This window comes from Perognathus longimembris, chromosome 23, assembly GCF_023159225.1.
Source record: "Perognathus longimembris pacificus isolate PPM17 chromosome 23, ASM2315922v1, whole genome shotgun sequence".
In the NCBI taxonomy this organism is placed as follows: domain Eukaryota; kingdom Metazoa; phylum Chordata; class Mammalia; order Rodentia; family Heteromyidae; genus Perognathus; species Perognathus longimembris.
In genome coordinates, this window is record NC_063183.1 from 15,333,309 (window position 1) to 15,355,918 (window position 22,610).

Here is a 22,610-nt window from a genome sequence, read left to right on the forward strand (position 1 = left end):
GGCTGTGCACCAGGGGCAGAGCAGGAGGGCTGGGGTCTGGTGTTTGGAGCATCCTAGCAGTTCCTAGAAACATGAGGTCTGGTGTCTCCAACTCCTTCATCCTTAACAGAACTAAGTGGGCACAGGTGCAAAGCGCCACTGTAGGTGGGGTGTTTCCAGGAGCTCTGTGGAGCAGGGGAGGCGGGTGGCATCCTAGACGGCCCCACAGTGGCCGCCCACCTGCTCACTCCAACTCTTTGCAGCCACTGAGCGCCTGACCGAGAAGGAGACAGAGGAGCTGATGGCCTGGATGAGGAACGCTCTGGGGCCTCGAGTGGCCAATGTGAAGGTGAGGCTTCCCGGAACCCAAGGCCACACGGTGGCCCACAGGACCCACCACAGGCCGCTGCTCACACATGTGCAGCCATGGGGGGCCTGCTGCAGCAGGTAAGACCTGGCCTACCCTCTCCATGCAGTAGAGAACTTGGTAACTGGAAGGAGCAGCGGAGGCCTAGGGTGCCAGTCACTGAGAACGACCCCAGGGCCACCTGGGGCCAGCCTGATGTAGACCCTGTGCAGCTGCAATGGCTGCAGTGGAAATTCAAACAAGTGGTAAGCCATCACGGCCCCAGGAGCCACCTTCTCCCTAGTGTGGGCTGTAGGTGGGCTTCAGAGCACTCAGAGCCAGAGATACGCCTGCAGAGAAGGGACAGTCTACGCATGGCCAGTGGCTCATGGCCACATTTAGGAGGGGCTCCACAGGAAGCAGGTGGTCTCAGGCCCAGGAGGCACCAAGATGAGGGTCAGTGAGAAGGAACTACAGACAGCACACCAGAGCCACAATGCACAGATTGAATCACATGACACCCCTGCCTTACAAATGCCAGCTACTCTGGAGGCCAAGTTTTGAGGCTCATGGTTGGAAGCCAACCTGGGCAGGAAAGTCTTGAGACTAAAAGCTGGAAAGGGAGCTGTGGCTCAAGTAGTTGAGTGTTCAGCCTTGAGAGAAAAAGCTAAGGGTAGAGCCTATGTTCAAGCCCCAATACCCTACCCAGTCCCCAGGCTGATTAGCAGTCAAGATCACAGCACTTGTCAGGGAGTGGGGCCTCAAATCACCCCAAATCCACACACATCCCCGTGGCGAGGCTGACGTGCAGGAAGTCTCTGGCCTGCATTGGGACTCTTAAGGCCCTCCGTACTGACCCTGGTTCAGGGCACTACTTGTGGGTACCCAAGAGTGTAAGCTGGCTTAGTCCTCCCATAGAGACATCTGTGGCGCTGCCTGGAATTGCCTGGTCTTGGGGAGGCGGCGGGACTCCCTACATAAGCTTCCATGCCTTCAGAGGCAATGGGGAGCCGGGAGGCTGCTTGCTGGCTGTGAGCAGACATCTCTGGGACCCATGGTTCTGGGAAATGTTACCTCTGCCTAAGACAGCCAGACCTGGGCTTGCCACCAGAGTCCCCCTCAGCTCCATCCTGGCCTTATTTGCAGGTCACTTTCCGCCTGGACACCCACCCTGCCATGGTGACTGTGCTGGAGATGGGAGCAGCCCGGCACTTCCTGCGCATGCAGCAGCTGGCCAAGACTCAGGAGGAGCGCGCTCAACTGCTGCAGCCCACGCTGGAGATCAACCCCAGGTTCGCCCAGGCCAGGATCTGATTTTGTGACCACCAGGGGATCCTATAGATTGCATATATGGGGGTTCCAGGGAAAGGCACAGACCTTGTGTGCAATTGGAGGACAAAGCGAGTTCAGCTATTTAGTTTAAATTGTACCCATGTGAAGTTTAAAATGAACTTTGTTGCCAACCCCTGCTTGCCAAGTCATCAGATCTACAATTCCACCTCCCCAGCAGTGCCCCCAGTGCCTCACTTGCTTGGTTTGCCTATTTTGATCTTGGGTTTTGCTGAGTGGTTTCCACAGCTGGATGGTGATGTACAAATCCCACTGTGCAGCATGCTCATCCATTTTCTCATGGGCATCTAGGTAATTTGCAATTTGGCTCTTAGTATAGGGTCTACTACACATGCGGGTTTCTCTAAGATGTACATAGACACCAGCTGGCCAGGCATTGCCAAGCTGTTTCCTCAAAGAGCCCCCAGGTCCCTGAGTGTGCCACTGAGTACCTTCCTTCAAGACTACTGGCCCTGGGCACTGTCTGTCCCTGAGCTCCTTTTGCTCGAGGCTAGCACTCTACCACTTGAGCCACAGGGCCACTTCTGGCTTTTCTGTGTATGTGGTACTGAGGAATTGAACCCAGGGCTTCATGCATGCTAGGCAAGTGCTCTACTACTAAGCCACACCCCCAATCTTTTAAAGCTCCCTTTCCTACTGGGCTCTCTTCCTTACTCATTTGTATATCACTTTAGCCCCTGCAACTGTTACCTATTTGCTCCTATCCCTTTTTTCTTTTCACCAATCCTAAGGCCTGGGCACTGTCCCTGAGCTTTTTTCTACCACTTTGGAAATAACAGATTTTCCTGCGTAGGTTAGCTTTGAACCATGATCCTCAGATCTGCCTTTCCCCTATTTTAGTGAGTAGAAGCTCTTAAACTCATTAGATGCTCTGTGCAGACTAGAAATGTGTGAGGTCTCTTGTTTTTGACCATCTGAGTTCTGTAATCCATTAGTATCAAGTTCATCTGGTGAAAGGGGAGGTCCAGTTTCATCGTTTCTCAGCCCACTGCCATGAAAGCACGTGTGCATTTTTCTCTCACAACTTCACAGTGAAGTCTTAAATTAGTCTGGTAATTTCCACATCTTTTTTTTCCTTTGGAGACAAGGTCATCAGTATTTGTAACCCAGGCTGACTCAATCACAATCTGCCTGGCCTTGTGTAGTTTTATGTCTTGTTGAGTATTTTAAAGTTGTATGTGTGACAGTTGTATTTTTTTAGGTGGAAACTGTGTAGCTTTGAACCTTGAGCTAGGATTATAGGCATGAGCTACCAGTGCAATAAGTTTACTTTCTCATACAGGCAAAAAGTGTTACACAATTAAATTTGTTTTAGGTTTTTGGACTTTATAAAGCATTTATCTGTTCTTACCTATTCTTAGTTTTTACAAATTTGATCCCTTAGCTCCATAAAACTATAAATGATCTGTTTTTCACTCAGTGAAATGCTGACTTTATTGGGTCTGTGTATACTATTTTCGCCTACAGCACTGAGCTGTTTGTTCCCAGAGCTTGCTTCATAGTGGTTAAGATTTACTATCCCTTTTATTTAAAGGTGTGTGCATTAGTTTAGAATGGCTGCATTTCTATTCTTAACTGATTCTGCTCTCTTGGACTTATGGGTATAGAATTGTGGCTAACCAGATACAACTCATTTGTGTACACTTTTTACCAAGTTCCCTGGTATCCCTGACTGCTCAAAGGTGAGTGGTACTCAGAATTGACTTTCCTGGTGTTTTCCATCATGGCAGGCACGCGCTGATCAGGAAGCTCAGCCAGCTGAGAGAATGTGAGCCAGAGCTGGCCCAGCTGCTTGTGGATCAGGTGAGTGGAACTGGCTGGGTCTGGCTTAGAAGTGGGAAGCTACTTTTCCTTTTCCACATTTTGGGTTTGCACCCTCCCTAACGCAGTTTCCTCCCTGCCTTACAGATCTATGAGAACGCCATGATAGCAGCAGGACTTGTGGATGACCCTAGGCCCATGGTTAGCCGTCTGAATGACCTGCTCGTTAAGGCCCTAGAAAAACACTGATGGCTAAACTTAAGCTAGAGCCATGTCTATCTTGGAGGCACGAGTGAGAGGCTTGGACACCCCAAGTAGACCACCACGTTTAGCTTTATTTACCTCCATTAAAAGGTATTTCTTAATTCAGCGTTACCAACATTTTGTCTATCCAGATGTGCTGAAGCAGGCAGTGCTCTCACTGGAGTGTTACCTCCACAGGGTAGTGATCACTGATGGCTTTGGCCTGTAGGGGGAGGGCACGGGTTCTGGAGGATGAGCTGGTAGAGGAAGCCATAGGCCAAACTATCCCTCCTCCCCTGAAAGCACTGTTGGCTCTCCCGGGCTCCTGGCCCCCACCGTATAAAGGGCACTCACGAGAGGGACGCTCAGTTTGTATGCTGCCTGGAAGTCAAAGGGAGCAGCTGAGTCAGGAACGACAGCATCCTGGAGCAGCTCTCCAGCCACCACGATCCTACAAGCAGGCCCAGGAGACAAGGTTTCCTCAGGTCAGTGGGCCCAGGCTTATGCCACTTGGCTCTGAGGACTGGGGGCCTAGTGAATACTGAGAGCCGAACACTAGACATCCAGGCCTGCCAGCCGCACCCACCTATCGTAGGCACAGTGCGTAGAAGAGACCGTGGTATCAGCGGAGTCAGGAATCAGCCACTTGAAGGCAGGGCTTGTGCGCAGGCGGATGGAGGACCACTGAGAGGGGGTCACATAGCTGCAGCCTGCGTTGAAATCACCCATCAACATGACGTCCTGAAAGATAGCTACCTGTTGGCCCAGGGACAAAGGCCCACCAGAGGCCAGGACCCCAGGGCCTCAGCCTCACCTTCAGGCCCCACTTCTGCTGGACATCCAGGTAGACATCATAGAGAGCATCAATCTCAGTGACAGCCTCAGTGGGGGCTGCGTGCAAGGGCACGATGGCGAACTCGCTGACACCTGAGGAAACAGGAGAGAGACAAGCTAAGAACTGCCCAGCATGCAGAGTGGAGGAGCATGACAGCCGCACTGAAGCACTCACTGGTGAACGGGGAGGAGAACCTGACAATGGCTGGCTCTCTGCTGAAGGTGTCGTTCCCACAGGGCTCACAGCCATCGTCGTAGTAGTAGCTGTCCAGCACCGTGACCTGGTCAGGCCTGTGGAAGAAGATGAGCTTGGAGCAGTCCTCCCCACACCTGCAAACCTGCTCGCCAACAACTGGGGCTTCACCTGTACACAAAAAGGTACTGCTCCTTGTAGCTGCTGCGTCCCAGCGGCTCACTGACCACATAGCGATAGGTGTCTGGTACGTCCCTGCAGGGAAGGAACAAAGGTATGGCTGGGGCAACAGAGGGAACCTTCTGGCTACCGACAGGGCCCTGCTCACTGCCACCCAGATGAAACGTGAGACGGTGCCCAGAAGTGGTGGTCACCTACTGGTTGAGTTCGTCCAGCAGCTTCCCCACAGCTGCCAGGTAGGTGTCTCTGACCTCCTGGACAAGGGCGATGTCATAGCGACTCAGGATCTATGGGGCAAGGGTTGGTGGGACTGTTATACTCCAGCCAGCCACTGGCCAGGTCATGCCTGTGAGCACACTAGTGTTACAGCTTCTGTTCCTTGGGGCATTTTTATGGCATAGGACAGCTACATCCTTATGTGCCTGCCACAGACAGCACGGCAAGTGACCGAGGTACAACATACACCCCACCTGCTATCCCCCTCTCCCCTCACGTGCAGTCGGCCATCCTGGGCTTACCTTCACAATGTATCTGGAGAGGGTGTCATTGGACATCTTGGTCTCCCCAAAAGTCTGGATGTTGAAGGCTGCGATCCTCAAAGACACAGCCGCCTGCTGTAGACAGGCCAGGGCAACTAGTGTCCCCATCAGCATGATGCCCCTCATCCTGGACAGTTGAGTCATGGGGAGATGGAAGCAGTGAGACCCAGGACTCAGGCCTGGGATCTCAGTCCTTCCTCTGGGCGATACAAAAGGGCAAATACATACCCGAGCTAATCCAGCACTGGGAGCAGTGCTGGCTGGAGGAGACTAGCCACAAGAGCCCACACTTAGCTTGCTCTGTGGGCATGACACAGCTTTAAGCCCACCTGCCTGACATACAGGACTGGTGGGTAGCCCGGAGGAACAAACCTGGCACTCACCTGAAGTAATGTCTACAGAGACGATGGGTTTCGTGCCAGGAGTCTGGAATACTCTCTGATGCCCTTTACAAAGCAGAGTCTGCAGAGCTGCTGGACTCCGTGTCTGCAAAGGCAATGCCAGGCACAGCCCAGGTTTTAAAGGCTCAGGCATCCGTGACCTCCCAGGCCTGGCTCGCGTGCACCCTCCACCTGAGAATACAGAACAAAGGCAGTGCCTGTGTACTTCCCCTGAGGTAGTGGGCGGGCTGCTGGCATGTGCTGACTTCAACAGACACAGATCCTTGCTATTATAAAAACACTTGATAATCATGTTTGCACATGGTTGTAAAATGCCTAAAGTGTCCTTTGCCTAAAGTGTCCTTTGCCCAGCCTGTAAGCTCACTGGGGAGGGGCAGGTGTGTGGTAGAGCTGGGCTTGCTCATGTCTCTGTTCTAACCTTGAGGTCACCTTGATGCTAAGGCAAAGCCATATCCTAGGTGGGTGTTGCAAATGGGGCCCAAGATTGTCTGGCCACCCCAACTCCTTCCTGCCTTCCTCCTTTATCAACTGTGAGGTGTGCAACTGGGCAAGAATTTAGGGTCTCTGGACAAGGACTACAGGATATAAGCACTGAGGCTACTGGCACCCCTGTGGCCAATGAAAGGCTGTGATGCTAGCCCTGGGGGACTGCAGCACCCAGGGCCAAGCTTTGGCCCAGTCAGACTCCTTCTTGCAGAATTCTGACCTTCCCACTCATGTTCATTTCCTGGGCCACTACATGTTACCACTAATTCAGCAGCTTAAGATCCTCTTACCATTCTGGAGAGCAGAGGCCGGAAACCCAAATGCTAACAGGACTGTGTTCGCTGAGCTCTGGATGGATCCTTGTCCCTTCCAGCTCCTCGTGGCCCCTCCGACACTCAGTGGTCACTGCATCCAGTCCAGTCTCTGTCCCCATGGTCATGTGGCCTCTTTGATGTATTTCTCTACAAAATCAATGTGACTGCACATAGGGTCCTCTAGATAAGCCAGGATAACATTTACATCCTGAATCACAACTGCAAAGTCCTCACTATCATAAACTGGGACTACTTTTGGGGTGTCATTAGACCTCACCACTTCATGTGGCCATGTTGGCTCTACAAGGACAGCATGCCATGTGGGAAGGAAGGGACTGAGGCTCAGGAACCTTAGAGCGGGCTGAAGACTGCAGGACAGGGGGACAGGGCAGGTTGGTGGGGATTAACCAGCAAAGAACCGCACACACGGCTGTCAGCACTGAAGCACACTTGCCCATGTCCACATGGCAGCATCTGGGGATGGGGTTGGTGGCCGTCGGACAGAAGCCCATCACAAGCCGCCTCAAAAGTGTGGTGTCTTAACTTTTCCATAATCTAAGGCCAGAACAAGCACGTGTCTCCAAACACCAAGACTGCAGGTGGCTTGGCCCAAGTTGTCAGTCCTGTGACAAGTGCTCGATGGGCAGCAACCTCCAGAGAGGTGGCCTGGTTCAACTGCTCGCCAGACACAAGAACTCCCAACTACAGTTGGCACTCTGTGGCTCATGGTGGGGTCTAGTCTGTCCAGTTCTCAAAGGCACTGTTAACCCCTCTGGGCTTCTGGGAGTGGCAGGGCAAGATCAGGACTCAGACCTGGAGCAAATGGCTAAGCGCTGACGACCTTGGACACACGGCAGCCCCCAGAGCAGGACTATGTGAGTCAGGACTTGCCACTGAACCATCAGCTGACAGTGGGTAAGGCCTTCGCCTTAGGTGGCTGCTGCCACCTAAGGGTTAGGGGTCAACAAACAGAACACTATTCAACTCAGACCTCCATCCCTGAGGATCTAAGCTTCTTAAATGTGGTGCTTGGGCTGGGAATATGGCCTAGTGACAAGAGTGCTTGCCTCATATACATGAAGCCCTGGGTTCAATTCCTCAGCATCACACATATAGAAAATGGCCAGAAGTGGCGCTGTGGCTCAAGTGGCAGAGTGCTAGCCTTGAGCAAAAAGAAGCCAGGGACAGTGCTCAGACCCTGAGTCCAAGCCCCAGGACTGGCAAAAAAAAAAAAAATGTGCTTGCTGCCATCACTCTAACCTTCAATTCTTCAATGCCAGGCAGCTCTTGGCTACACATAGCAAGAGCGCTGCCTCAAAATGCAGCATGAGGGCTGGGAATATGGCCTAGTGCTTGCCTATCATGCATGAAGCCCTGGATTCGATTCCTCAGCACCATATAAACAGAAAAGCCAGAAGTGACACTGTGGCTCAAGTGGTAGAGCAGTAGCCTTGAGCAAAAAAAAAAAAAAAAGGTAAAGGACCATGCCCAGACCCTAAGTTCAAGTCCCAGGACTGACAAAAAAATTTTTTTTTCCACATTTTTCTTTCTACGTTCTACATGTACTACTTTTCCACATATATAAACTGTCAGGCTGGGAATATAGCCTAGTGGCAAGAGTGCTTGCCTTGTATATACATGAAGCCCTGGGTTCGATTCCTCAGCACCACACATAGAAAATAGCCAGAAGTGACACTGTGGCTCAAGTGGCAGAGTGCTAGCCTTGAGCAAAAAGAAGCCAGGGACAGTGCTCAGGCCCTGAGTTCAAGCCCCAGGACTGGAAAAGAAAAAAGAAACAGGACACAAATACTTGTATAGTCTGCCTATCAATGAACCTGTGAAGGACTTCTGGCCAAGGGGCCTCTTAAAGACAAGTTGAACTTGAAGCACCCAGTGTGCTGAGGAAGCCTGGGCACACTCAGTTATGGAGCTTCCATCCTATTTTTCTCCTTTTCTGGATTCCATCACTTAAGACTCTAACATCTTAAATTCTGCTCCTGAAAATGGCTGTGGAGGTTGGAGCCCTCACTGCAAGCCGGAAATCAACTTCAAGAGTGAGCAACTCACCTTGCCTTCCCCATCCAGCGGTGTGGAAATGCTGAGACGTTCACACAGATGGGAGGAGAGGGACACTGCACGTGGAGGGACACCAAACCCACGTCCTTTGGTCCTTGGTGGAGGTGCTGAAGAGCAGCCAGCTCGCTGCATCTGCTCATCAAGGGTCCTTGTGCAAGCAACACAGAAGCTGAGCACCTCAGATCTAAATACCAACCCCACAGCAGACAAAAGGGACAGAGTCCCAGTGGCAGCACTGTGGGGACAAGGCACAATCCATACTACAGCAAGCAGATATATAACTAAAGACATTCTCACCAATAAATTTCAGGGAAGACAACTGAAGGAGATAGGAAGAACTTGAGTGAAAAAACCTGGCTACTGATTGGGCTTTCTGGGACAATCGTGTAAACAGACATGATTCAACAAACCAGCCATTTAAGAGGCAATGGGGAAAATCAGAACACAGACCCAGTCAATGATGAACAAGGCTGTCAGGTCGGTAATGGCACTGGTATGGCTTGTAGAACAGCTATGGACAGTGCCTGGGATTTCCAAAGTGCTGCCAGGCAAGGGGCATAGGAATGATCCCCTTACTAGTTACTTACATAGGAATGTCCCCAGAATTAATGTTTTAAATCAAAAACTAAGCTATACAGTCAGAAATGATGAGGCATCCAAAGAAAAAGTAACAATATTAAAAATGAAAGGGGTTTTGTCAGTCATGGGGCTTGAACTCAGGGCCTGAGCACTGTCCCTGAACTCTTTGCTCAAGGCTAGCACTCTACCACTTTTAGCCACAGCGCCATCTCTAGTTTTTGAGTGGTTAATTGAAAATAAGGGTCACAGGGACTTTTGTGCCAGGGCTGGCTTAAATGAACTTAGGCAAGGCGCCAGTGGCCTCACTCCTGTAATCCTAGCTACTCAGGAGGCTGAGATCTCAAGATCACAGATGGAAGCCAGCACAGGTAGGAAAGTTTATGAGATGCTTATCTCCAACTAAACACCAAAAAACCAGAGTAGATGTGGCTCAAGTAGAGTGCTAGCCTTGAGCTAAAAAGCTCAGGGACAGCACTGAGGCCAAAGTTCAAGCCCCAGGATTGGCAGGTGCGTGCACACATAAATACTACCCAAAATTTTTTTTTTTTTTTTTTTTTGGCCAGTCCTGGGGCTTTGACTCAGGGCCTGAGCACTGTCCCTGGCTTCTTCTTGCTCAAGGCTAGCACTCTGCCACTTGAGCCACAGCGCTACTTCTGGCCATTTTCTGTATATGTGGTGCTGGGGAATCGAACCCAGGGCCTCATGTATCCGAGGCAAGCACTCTTGCCACTAGGCCATATCCCCAGCTACCCAAAATTTTTTAACATGAAGATTTGGGAAGTTCCTGGAGTCTGGTGAGGTGGAACATGGCTTAAGAGGCAGAGAAACAGGCTGGTCCCAGGTGGAGGGAACAGTTGAGGAGCATGTGAGTTCCTAGGGCAAGAGGAAGAGGTTTCTGGGGGGTCAGTGTCACAGCAGTGATCAACTTGCAAGGTCAGGGCACCATTTTTTAATGTGTGAACTGGTCCTAGGCCTAGGGCTTGAACTTGGGTACTGTCCCTGAGCCCCCCTATTCCCCCAGGCCAGTGCCCTACCATATGAGCTACACCTCTACTTCTGGCTTTTGGAGGTAAGACTGATGGACTTTCCTGCTGGGCTGGCTTTGAACCTCAATCCTCAGGTCTCGGCTTCCTGAGTAGCTAGCATTATAGACATGAGCCATGGGTGCCAGCTTCCAGGGATCCTTTTGTGGCTCTCCTGGCTCTCCCCAGAGCTCTGAGGCAGGGGCTCTGTCCAGACTTGAGCTGCTGTGGGGATGCCTCCACTCCAACATCCAACAGTCATTATGGACTGGGGCTGCAACCCTGTCTTCTGTCCACTGTGGTGGCCCTACCATCCAGATGGTCAGACTCCTGAGACCCTAGCCTAGGGTCCCTGCTGGCCCTCAGCCAGTCTCCACTCTGCCTTGACTGCAGCTGGCACAATCTAAACTGGCCCAATCACTACTGCTTCACTGTGGGGTCCTGAGCCCATCCCACAGGCACTGCGTGCCTAGAACAGCTCACACCTGTGTGATAAGATCACCTACCTCCGCTGCTTAAGACCTGTCACCAGTTTCTCATTGCCCTTAAGATGAAACCCAGTGACCCCTCTCTCAATGCCAGCTGATTGCCTTCTGTTCAACCTGGAGAGCAGCACCTCTTCCAATGTCAACTCAACTGTCACTCCCTAACAAGCCGTCTTCACACATAGTCCTGACCCACCTCAGCGTGGGGCCCTGGCTGTTTATCTGTTCTAATGCTCAGTGGCTTCCTTGTTTACACTCACTCTCGCCAGCTTCTCACCGGAACACCAGCTCGCTGAAGCAAAGGCCATGTCACCGGTCTGTCAAAGGCCCTAATGCCCACAGCCTGGAACGCGGGGAGCTCCGAGGCCGCAGGTGCACCCAGGCTCCTCCAGAGCTGTCTCCCCGCCCCTCACTGAAAACCATCTCACAACTGAACAGTTGACTCTGAGGGCACTCAAGTGGCCCTGGGACACCAGCACTCCGCTGTAGCCACACTGGTGGCGGCTGTGACCCTGGGATGTGGGTGCGCTGCCCCATGGCATGGCTGCTTAGGAAATGAAAGAGCCACGTCCTTGCCACGACATTGCTTTCATCCACAGCAGGTGATGGGCATCCCCGAGCTCAGCTGTCGCCCTTGGCCCTCGACCCTGCCTGGCTCCCAGGCTCTCAGGGACATGGAAAATTCCTTAGAACATCATGCATCCTATTGCCCAGGCTTAGGTAGCTGTGCCGCTGTGCTTGACCAGTCATGCCAAGCCCGGCATGCCAGAGGATTGCTGGGCATTCAATGGTATGAAATATGTGGCCAGAAAAGCAGCTCTCAGCAGGTTGTGCTGGGCCCTGCTGCCCCACCCCCCAACCCAACGACCTCCGACTTTTCTGCACTCTGCTTTTAGGGGAGATGCAATTAGAATGCAATGCATGGGAGGAGGTCAGCACCCAGTGGCAGTGTCACTTTCTGGGCATGCCACAGGCTCCAGGGGTGGCCACAGTCCCAGCCGGGGTCACCATGAAGTGTTCCCTGGAGCCCCAGTTCCAAAGCCATCTCCAACCCCCCTAAGAACAACCTCTGGTAGTACCCCTAACATGTCTCAGGGGTGAAGGTCCACAGAGGGGTGAGCAGGGCACCAGCAGGCACAGGGCAGGCGGGCTGAGGTGGGGCTGTGGGGATTTTCCACGCCTTTCTTCTGGTTCACTGGGGCTCTTGGGCTCAAACTGCTCAGCTGGTACATCCACTTACTGAATTTCAGTTACAACACTTCTGCCTTCATTTTTCTTTTTTACTTGCATTTCTCTTTCTTTTTGCCAGTCCTGGGGCTTGAACTCAGGGCCTAGGCACTGTCCCTGAGCCTCTTTGTGCTCAAGGCTAGCTCAAACCCAGGGCATTCCACATACTAGAGTACTCTATGATTTAAGCCATACCTCTAGCCCTTTTTGCTCACTTTTCTAGCTACATGCCCATCAGGCCCAGACCTCAGTCTTCACACGTGTGCTGCCTGCATTGCTAATCACAGATGTGAACCACCGGGTGCCTACCAGCTTGTTAAATGAGGTGGGGATGGGGTCTCATTACATTTTGCCGAGACTGGCTTAGAATCATGATTGTCCCAATTACTGCCTCCCACATGACTGGGATTATAGGTATGAACCAATGACTGACTAGTTCATTTCATTTTTCATGAATTCCAATTCTCTGTAGAACTCTCCATCATGCTGATTTTGTTGGCTGTGTTAGCCTAGCTAATTCAAGGCCCATGTCTGAACAACAGTCAATCAACTGGGCATCTTTTCTCTACTGCTTCCATTTCTCAGTGAGCCTGACTGCCTCAAACACTGTGTGAAACATGGTGGGGCTGGACACATCTCCAGGTAAAGCACTCCTCTCCTTGGCCAGCACTCAGGGACTCTGCTGACCCTGTGGTCCTTGTCAAGCTCAATCCACCTGCAGCCTGCCCTGCCTCTGTTCCAGTGTCCTGAACTGACAGCCTGGGTTACTTCTTAGTGCCCTTCCTCTGACCTCTTCAGGGATCTGCCATGTCCTGCTTCCCTTCCCTTCTCTGTTCCAGCAGCAATGCTTAGAGAACTGTCCAGGTCTCCAGCATTTTCTGGCCTCCTTCCTCTCAGGGACTTTGCCCTGGCACACTGCTGCAGCCTTCTAGATTTGCTTATCTGGCTGCCAGGGTACTCTGGGACAGCCCTGCACAGAGCAGAGGGGCTCACCTCCGCCAGCTCCATGCTCCAGGCCTTTGGCCAGGGAGCTTCTGAGCTCCTGCTGTGACCTGCTCCTCCTCAATCTGCACACAGTGTCTCCTGGTCACCAACATCACTGGAATGGGAAGGTGGGGGACATGAGTTAATGCCGGGCCAGGCTGGTCCAGCTGACACAGCCACATGGACATTCAGCCACTGCTAAACAGACAACACAGGAGTGCCAGCCTGGACAGTGTTAGGTACTTCGACTACCTTGCATGGACTTCAGATCACAGCCAGTGTGTCCTTATCAGCCAGATCTTAATGGTGAAAAGCATACACCAGCATGGAACTCCTTTCCCCAGCACTCCACTTCAACCTCTCCTAGCTCAACTGCTGGCCTTCCTCCTGGAGGGGCCATGAGGCATCTCCATGACCAGCTCAGGAGGTTCCCTCTCTGGGGATTTTGCCCTCTGGGTCACATGAGCCATGCTGTGTCTGTGAACATGCGTATGTGTGCACACATACACACACGCACTAGTATTGTAGCTTGAACTCCCTTAGCTTTTTAGTGGTTAACTAGAGATAAGAGTCCCATGGACTTTCCTGTCCAGGTTGGCTTCAAAACATGACCCTCTGATATCAGCCTCCTAAGTAGCTAGGATTACAGGTATGAGCTACCAATTCCTGGCTCATACAATGTTTTAAACAAAAGAAATCGGGAGCACTATTAACTACATGCAGGCAGTTTACTAAGAGGGGAAATGAGAATGCCATAGAATGTCTCGGGATGAAGACAAGTATCAGTGGAGTAATTCAGACCTTACAGCTGTGGTCACACTGGAGGTTGAAGGGAGCTGGGGATATGGCCTAGTGGCAAGAGTGCTTGCCTTGTATACATGAGGCCCTGGGTTCGATTCCCCAGCACCACATATACAGAAAATGGCCAGAAGTGGCGCTGTGGCTCAAGTGGCAGAGTGCTAGCCTTGAGCAAAAGGAAGCCAGGGACAGTGCTCAGGCCCTGAGTCCAAGCCCCAGGACTGGCCAAAAAAAAAAAAATAACACTGGAGGTTGAAGTTCATGGCTGCCCCAGGCCAAGGCTAGGGTCCAGAGTTACCTGGGAAGATGCTCACAATGATCTCCAAGGCTATTGGTAACAAGGCAGAGAAGATACTACAGTGCAGGTAGAGGTTTTTCATTGACTTTAGAGAACCAGCTGACCACAGTTTTCTTTTTTATTTTTGCCAGTGCTGGGCCATGGACTCAGGACAAGCACTGTCCCTGGCATTTTTTTTTTTTTTTAACTCAAGGCTAGCACTCTGCCACTTGAGCCGCCTCGCCACTTCTGGCCATTTTCTATATATGTGGTGCTGGGGAATCGAACCAGGGCTTCATGTATACATGGCAAGCACTGTACCACTAGTCCATATTCCCAGCCCCCCCCTTTTTTAAGTTACAGTAACTATATACATTTCACAGTACACATTTTAACCTTCACAAAGATGAAAATCAATGTTCTAATTTGCAAAGCTTATGAATCCTCTGAACTTTAACAATAAGATCATTTCTTCCAGATTGGGTGAGATGTACATTTCTTTCCTTTTGTTTAGTATCAGCTGATCCCTCTTTCTCCCATTCCTTCCCTCCTATCACCACTCATGTTGCTTAGTTCACTTTCATCAATGTCCAGTGTAGCTGATGGGCTCCTCTGCTGTATTTTTCACTCACTTTCCACTCATTCTGTGCTCTCCTCTCAGCTTCCCTCAGATGTGCACGTGCATACCTCCATATATGAGGTAAAGATGGGGCTGGGGATATGGCCTAGTGGCAAAGAGTGCTTGCCTAGTATACATGAAGCCCTGGGTTCAATTCCCCAGCACCACATATATAGAAAATGGCCAGAAGTGGCGCTGTGGCTCAAGTGGCAGAGTGCTGGCCTTGAGCAAAAAGAAGCCAGGGACAGTGCTCAGGCCCTAGTCCAAAGCCCCAGGACTGGCAATTAAAAAGAAAGAAAAAAAAAAAGAATAGAGTCATCTAAAAATAATAAGACAATTTCAGAAGAGGTCCTGAGTTTCTTCATCTTTGGGGTTCTTTTTAGTCTGTAAATTATTTTATGTGACTACAGCCATCTTGATAATACCCTCCATTGTGCCCACCAGGTGACCTGGCACACACCCTATACCCTACACGATAAGCAAGGTCATTAACAGATGACCAAGTATGTTGTTCTGGCCTCCGATGCACAGACTGTTTCTAAACTCAAGTTCAAACATGTCAGCTGTTTTTGAGAAAGGACAAGTACCTTCCGGTTAGCTGAAACCCACCTGTGCCTAGCTTAGCAGGTAAGCCCCTTCCTCCTGTGCTCTGTATGTCCCCAGCACGGTTTGTCTGGTGCACCCTAGCATCTGTCCACCTCCTTCTCTGCCCCACAGCCCCTTCCACCTTCAGTCAGTGCGCACAGAGGAACCGCATTCCTCTGAAATACTGTTGATCTCGCCAGAACATTGCCAGCCATCCCACAGTTGCCCTGTGTCCCCCATGCCGGTCTGAGTCAAACAATGTCCTAAGCAAAGCACACAGAACCAAGGGCTTTCTCCTCCTGCACCTTCCAGAGCCTTGGGCTCCACAAGCAAGGGCATCAGGGTACAGAGGCAGTACACTCTACAGACATGCAGAGGGGCCAGGGTTGAGAACCACACACCATAAGCACTCAAATAATCTGACCTGGAGACAAAACAACTAGCAGACAACAACATAACCCGCTATTGTACATTCATGAGGTCATGCAAGGCAAAAAATCAAATACAGTTTCCAAAGACAGTAAACTTATCTGAAGTGAAAAGAAAAATACATCAATGGCATTAATATCAGATAAACACTGAGGAAGAGCCCAGGAAATTCGAAGCCATAGCAATCGACCTACTTAAGAGAAAATATCACACACTTGCAAGCAGTCAGCTGTGCCTAATTGGCAGTCCCAGGAAAAGGAAACAAAAAAATCTATCTGAAATATAAAAATTGACCAAATGTGATAAAAAAAATATAAGCAAACCAATCCAAGGTCAACAAGATTAAGCAGAATGAGCACTGCTTTTGGCCTTTGCACCATCTTTCCAGACATGGCGTGGAAGCGCAGTTGCTTTTCTGTGCCAGTCCTGCTGCTTGAATTCAGGACCTGGGCACTGTCCTGGAGCTGGCTGTGAACCTCAACCCTCAGATCTCTGATCTCCTGAGAAGCTAGGATCACATGTGATCACAGCAATCCCACTTCAAGACATATACCCCCAAAGAACACAGGTATACATCTATGTATAGCAATGCTACTCACAATAGCTAAAATATAAGGTTTAGTTTATATCAACATATGAATAGAAACCAAAATGTAATAGTCCCCCACCCCACGCCCCTGCCCTGGCAACCTCCATTGGGCTTTCTATGACTTTGAACTGCTTCAGTTCATATAAGTGCAATCATTCAGTATTTCCTTTTTTTTGACCAGTCCTGGGGCTTGAACTCAGGGCCTGGGCACTGTCCCTGAGTCTCTTTGCACTCAAAGCTAGCACTCTACCACTTGAGCTACAGCACCATTTCTGGCTTTTTCTGAGTAGTTTACTGGAGATAAGAGTCTCACAGGCTTTCCTGCTTGGGCTGGCTTTGAACTGCAATCCTCAGATCTATGCCTCCTTGAGTAGCTAGGATTGCCACTGGTGTCCAACAAGTATTTCCTTTTCTGACAGGCTCATTTCACTTAGCATAATGTGCTAATATTCATCCATAAGGTCAGTAGCATGCAAGCTCAGGGACAGTACCCAGGCCCTGAGTTCAAGCCCCAAGTCTGGCACCAAAAAGATATACCTATAATCCTAGCTACTTGGAAGAGAACAGGATCACGTGTCCAGGCCAGCACAGGAGTTCACAAGACCCCTTTCTCAACCTGTAGCCAGGCATGGTGGTGTACGCCGTTCATCCTAAACTGTGCAGGAGGAACAAGTTCAGCTAGCCTGGCAGTGAAGTCTGAGCAACTCCATTTCAACAGAGGGAAGCTGGATACTGTCAGCTGTCATACCTGTCAACCAACAACGAGAATCCTAAAATAGGTATATAGTCCACATGGGTGCCAAGCAGGAAATGAGGACCTATCTCAAAAACAGCCTGTGAAAAATGGGGCTGGCTCAGTGGTAGAGTACCCAGCTAACAAGCACAAGGCCAAGGTCAAATCCCAGCACTGACTACCAAAAAAAAAGAAAAGCAACCAAGCAGGAGTGGCTATATTAATGTCAAATAAAGCAGACTTCACAGCAAGAATTGCCTGTTACAAAGAGGATCATTTCCTCAATGCAAGTGGTGCTGTGGCTCAAGTGGTAGAGCACTAGCCTTGAGCTGAAGAGCTCAGGGACAGTGCCTAGGCCCAGAGTTCAAGCCCCACATCCAACAACAACAAAAAAAGCAAATCAAAGCTATAAGACCAATTTCTACTCAAATAATTAAAGACAAATAAATATGCTAAGTTGTGGATTAAAGTATATTAAGAATTTTCCGTGTAGCAGTATTATTCATTGTAAAACCATCTTAATGCCTCTTATCAATGGGAACTGATATGATAAAGTAATAATACAACTAGAGGCCAGGCACGGTGGCCCATACCTATCATCCCAGCTACTCAGGAGGAGAGATCCAGAGGATTTAAGTTCAAGGTTAGACAGGACAAAAACTTAACCAGATTCCATCTTAACCAATAAGCCAGGTGTGGTGGTTTGTACCTGTGATCCCACTTACTTGGGACGCCATAGGTAGGAGAAACAGTCTGAAACCAGCCCTAGGCAAAACACAAGACCCTACCTGAAAACACCAAAAAAGGGTTGGGTGTGGCTCAAGTGTACAGTGCCTGCCCAGCAAGCACATGGCCCCTAGTTCAAACACCCAGTACTGCCAATAAAATGATAATGTAGCTAATGCAATACTATGCAACTGCTAAAAAGAATATGATTTATATATAATGAGGAATAATCTCCAAGGTATTTCGTTAAATGGCAAAAATAAAGACCAATGTGCCATCTATTTACACCAAGACAAAAACAGGATTTTTGTTTATGTATACTTGCACATGCAGTGAATATATGTGAAATAGTAAGTTCTGAAGAGAGTCTGGGAACCTGGGTATCATAGAAGAGAGGGAATTTTTATACCCTTCTGAAGATCTGCACACACACACATATATTTTTTTGAGATAGTAGTGACTTGCTGTGCACTCCAGGCTGGCCTCAAACTATCTTAGCCACTTTAGTGTTGGGATTGTAGATATGCACCACCATGCCCAGAACTCTTAAAAGGAATCTTTATCATAGTGCTACTTTTCCCTGAAATAGGTAAACTGCACACGCACACACACACTCCTTTAACCTAGCAATAAAAGCCCTTTTCAACAGAAATAAAAGCATTTGTACCAAAGTCTAGTATGATTTTATGGTTGTACTCCTACCTACTCAGAGGGTAGACATTAAAGGACTATGGTTCAAGATCAGCCCAAGCAAAGCGTTAACAAGAACCCATTTCAATAAAAATGGTGGTGCTTGTCTATAATCCCAGCTACATAAGGTATAAGTAGGATGACTGTGGTTCAGGCCTAAAAAGAAGAGGAAGAGAGGGAGAGAAGGAGAGAAGGAGAGGGAGGGAGGGGAGAGAGAGGAAAGAGGGTAGAGAGGGGGGAGAGAGAGGGAGAGAGGGAGAGAGGGAGAGAGGGGGAGAGGGGGGGAGAGAGAGGGGGAGAGGGAGAGGGGGGGAGAGAGAGAGGGAGGGAGAGAGAGAGAGAGAGAGAGAGAGAGAGAGAGAGAGAGAGAGAGAGAGAGAGGAGAGAGCGAGTGTGCGTGCCTACCTCTTATCTGAAAAAATAAAGCACAAAAGCCAGGGGCTTTGATTCAAGTGGTAAAGTTCTTGCCTAGAAAACGTGAGGCCCTGAATTCAGAGCTATAAACAAAACATTCTTTTTTCTTCTTGCCAGTCCTGGGACTTGAACTCAGGGCCCAGGCACTGTTCCTAAGTTTCTTTTGCTCAAGGCTATACTACTTGAGCTACAGCACCACTTACAGCCTTTTCTGTGTATGTGGTACTGAGGAATGGAACCCAGGGCTTCTTGCATGCTAGTCAAGCACTCGACCACTGAGCCACCTTCCCAGCCCAACAATACATTTTCAAAATAGAGCACTACTTGATTACATATGGAATGCAGCTTTCTAGTTATTGGCAGAAATGCTCACAAAGTCACAGGAAATATCAAGTATATGAGAACTCTTTCTGTAAAGGGGTATCTGACTTTAACACTGGGTACTTAGAAGTGGTGCTGTGGCTCAAGAGGTAGAGTGCTAGCCTTGAGCAAAAGAAGCCAGGGACAGAGCTCAGGCCCTGAGTTCAAGCCCCAGGAGTTGCAAAAAACAAACAAACACTAGGTACTTCAGGGAGGACAGACAGTGAGAACTGTGTATCTAAAACTTTTGTAGTTAAAAATGTAACAGAAGGGGCTGGGAATGTGGCTTAGTGGTAGAGTGCTTGCCTAGCATGCATGAAGCCCTGGGTTCGATTCCTTAGCACCACATAAACAGAAAAAGCACGAAGTGGCGCTGTGGCTCAAGTGGTAGAGTGCTAGCCTTGAGCAAAAAAAGAAGCCAGGAACAAAGCTCAGGCCAAGTTCAAGCCCCAGGACTGACCAAAAAAAAAAAAAAAGAAAAAAAAAGTAACACAAAGCTGGGTGCTGGTGGCTCATACCAGTAATCCTAGCTACTCTGCAGGCAGAGATCTGAGGTTCATTGTTCAAGGCCGGCCCAGGCAGGAAAGTCTATGAGACTCTTACTCCAATTAACCACCAGAAAACTGGGAGAGGCCCTGTGGCTCAAAGTGGCAGAATGCTAGCCTTGACAGAAAAAGCTCAGGGACAGCACCCATGCCTTGAGTTCAAGCCTCACACCAATTAAAAAAAAAAATAGTATTAAGTCAAATAGAGGCAAGGAAGTAACTCCTCAAGAAGTCTTGCTATAAATAAAAAGCAAATGGGTTTTTTTCTGCTTCCTAATAACTTTAATATAGCTTTAGTTCTTATGCTGAGGTGTAAGGTATAAGGGGACAAGTCTTGTACTTTTAAATATTCTGTCATTTGAGCACCAAGCACTGGAGGGACTATGCATTTTCTGTTGAAAGATCTTGGCTCCCTGTGGCTCTATCAGTTGAACCATGCTTCCAGCCCAATATTTTGATGGTTAGAGATAGAGTCTAGAAGACTGTTCTGCCTAGGCTGGCTTCGATCCTCAACCCTTTAGGTCTGGTGTCCTAAATAGCTAGGATTACAAGTGATACAGCGTCCAGCTCCTATGTAGCATCTCTTGTAACTGTACACAATTTAAGATCAGCTTTCATTTTTACAGCAATGGGGTACTTGGATTATAATAGGGATTACACTGAACTTGTAGGTCTGGGGGAGTATTGGAATTTCAGACATACTAGGTGAGGGCACCTCAATTTTAACATCAAAATGATGAACGGCACTTTCAGTCTTTGCATGGGAGGCCCTGGTGTCCATGTAGATCTCCCATAATGCATGCGTAACGTAGGCATAGGGACAACAGAAGGGCAGTGGCAAGGCACCAGCCCAGCAGAACCCAGAGACATTCATGCAGCTGCCAGTTACTTGCCACTGCCTTCCAACAACTATGGCGAGAAAGGACATGAGCTCATACAAAAATAAAAGTTAATATGATCAAAACACAAATGACAATTAGTTCTTTGTTCTCCTCAACCCCTACAGGACAGAGGAGGAGGAACTGGACAGGTTTTGGCTTTGTAATTGACAGCGGAACCACAGAGCCTGGGCAAGAGCCTGACACATTTCTTTCTTAGAATTCTTTAAAACATTAACTCACCTTGAGCTTTAGAAGCTCAGGGACAGTGCCCAGGGCTAGCAAAATCAAAATCAAAACCATTAACTCAGTAAGAGATATCAAGTCTTCAGAAAGTAATTACTTAAGAGATTAGGGTTGTGATACTCATAGTATATCCAGCTTTTGCCTTTTTCCTTGGACCCAGAAATGATCTATACCAACCCTCAGCTATTAATATTTGAAATGTTCCTTTATCTCCCTGGTCTCCCTGGTTTAAGTGTCTGGCAGACCAACAACAGCAGTAGTATTCTCATTAAATAATGTGAGCTTGCTGGGCCCTGGTGGCTCATGTCTGTAACCCTAGCTACTCAGAAGGCTGAGATCTGAGGATTGGGGTTTGAAGCCAGCCCAGAGAGACAAGTCCCCATGAAACCCTTATCTCCAATTAACCACTCACAAACTGGAAGAAGTGGAGCTGTGGCTCTAAATGGTAGAGCACTAGCCTTGAGCAAAGAGCTCAGGGACAGCACCCAGACCCTGAATTTAAGCCCCCCAACCACCACCACCACCAACAAAATCATGTGAACCAAGTAAAGCCAACTCCCTCTGCTCAGCTGACAACCCTCTTGTTACAGGTAATTTTGCTCCTCAAAGAGAGGAGTTCTAACACTAAACCACGCTCCTCCTTCCCCCAGGAAGGAGTAACACTGCTGTTATACTTGGCTTGCAGAATTTGCTCAGTAGGTACAGGTTATATGCACTCTAATCTAAAGGGCATCAGAATCATCTCTGAAACTATCAAAAGGCAAAGGTTAGGAGCTCCCAAAGATTTACTCAGTAACAACAACAGAAAGAACCAACCCTTAAGGGGCTGGAGGCCTCTCAGGTGGCAGAGTATCAGACAATGAGTGAAAGCATCAAGAGTTTGAATGCTGGTCTCAGATTTAAAAATATATATTCAGTAAGTGTCAAAATAGTACCCATGAATTTCCAGTTTAAGATAATTACACAGGGCTAGGAATGTGGCTCAGTAGTAGAGTGCTTGCCTAGCATGCATGAAGCCCTGAGTTTGATTTCTCAGTAGTGCACGCACACGCACACACACATACACACAGAGAAAAAGCCGGAAGTGATGCTGTTGCTCAAGTGGTAGAGTGCTAGCCTTGTGCAAAAAAAAAAAAAAAAAAAAAACAAAAAAAAAAAAACAGTGCCCAGGTCTTGAGTTCAAGCCCCAGGACTGGCAAAAAAGAAAAGAAAATCACACAAGCGTATTCATTGCCTGACTTATGTAACTGCAACTGTTCTGTGCATCACCTTTATAATAACAATTAAAAGAAAAAAATTACACAGGTGATTCAGATGAGAATCTCAGGTTTAAGGAAACTCCCAATTTAACTCAATTTACTTAAATATAGCTAGATTTGGGGTCCAATAAGGGACAGAGAGAGCTGGGAATATGACTGAGTGGTAGAGTGCTTGCCTTGCATGCATGAAGCCCTGGGTTTGATTTCTCAGCACCACATAAACAGAAAAAGCCGGAAGTGGCACTGTGGCTCAAGGGTAGAGTGCTAGTGCAAAAAGGAAGCCAGAGACAGTGCTCAGGCCTTGAGTCTAAGCCCCAGGACTGGCAAAAAATAAAATTAAATTTAAAAAAAAAAGGGACACAGAAAAGACTTTCTTCCCTGGGCCACTAGGAAACTTTCTAGACAGGATTCAAAGACTAATCTGATTAGAGAGAATTGGTCTCCGTCTCCACCTTCACAATCA

The 22,610-nt window shown here is 48.9% G+C and overlaps 2 protein-coding genes across 2 annotated transcripts in view; one reads left to right on the plus strand and one right to left on the minus strand.

The window, feature by feature from the left end:
- Trap1 (TNF receptor associated protein 1) overlaps positions 1-3,801 on the plus strand; it is a 28,236-nt gene extending 24,435 nt beyond the window's left edge. Inside the window, exons 15-18 of the mRNA XM_048333290.1 lie at positions 243-328; positions 1,472-1,617; positions 3,406-3,478; positions 3,584-3,801. Of these exons, the coding sequence (XP_048189247.1) occupies positions 243-328; positions 1,472-1,617; positions 3,406-3,478; positions 3,584-3,685 (407 nt within the window). The 3' untranslated portion in view covers positions 3,686-3,801. The remainder of the gene's footprint in view (positions 1-242; positions 329-1,471; positions 1,618-3,405; positions 3,479-3,583) is intronic.
- Positions 3,802-3,826: 25 nt separating this feature from the next.
- Dnase1 (deoxyribonuclease 1) lies at positions 3,827-5,888 on the minus strand. Its single transcript, XM_048333291.1, has 9 exons — positions 5,809-5,888; positions 5,405-5,552; positions 5,085-5,173; positions 4,878-4,961; positions 4,689-4,804; positions 4,494-4,606; positions 4,266-4,420; positions 4,034-4,130; positions 3,827-3,902 (listed from the first exon to the last, which is right to left on the minus strand). Exons 2-9 carry the CDS (start codon positions 5,549-5,551, stop codon positions 3,855-3,857), a joined length of 849 nt encoding a protein of 282 aa, XP_048189248.1. The 5' UTR covers position 5,552; positions 5,809-5,888; the 3' UTR covers positions 3,827-3,854.
- Positions 5,889-22,610: the final 16,722 nt, after the last annotated feature.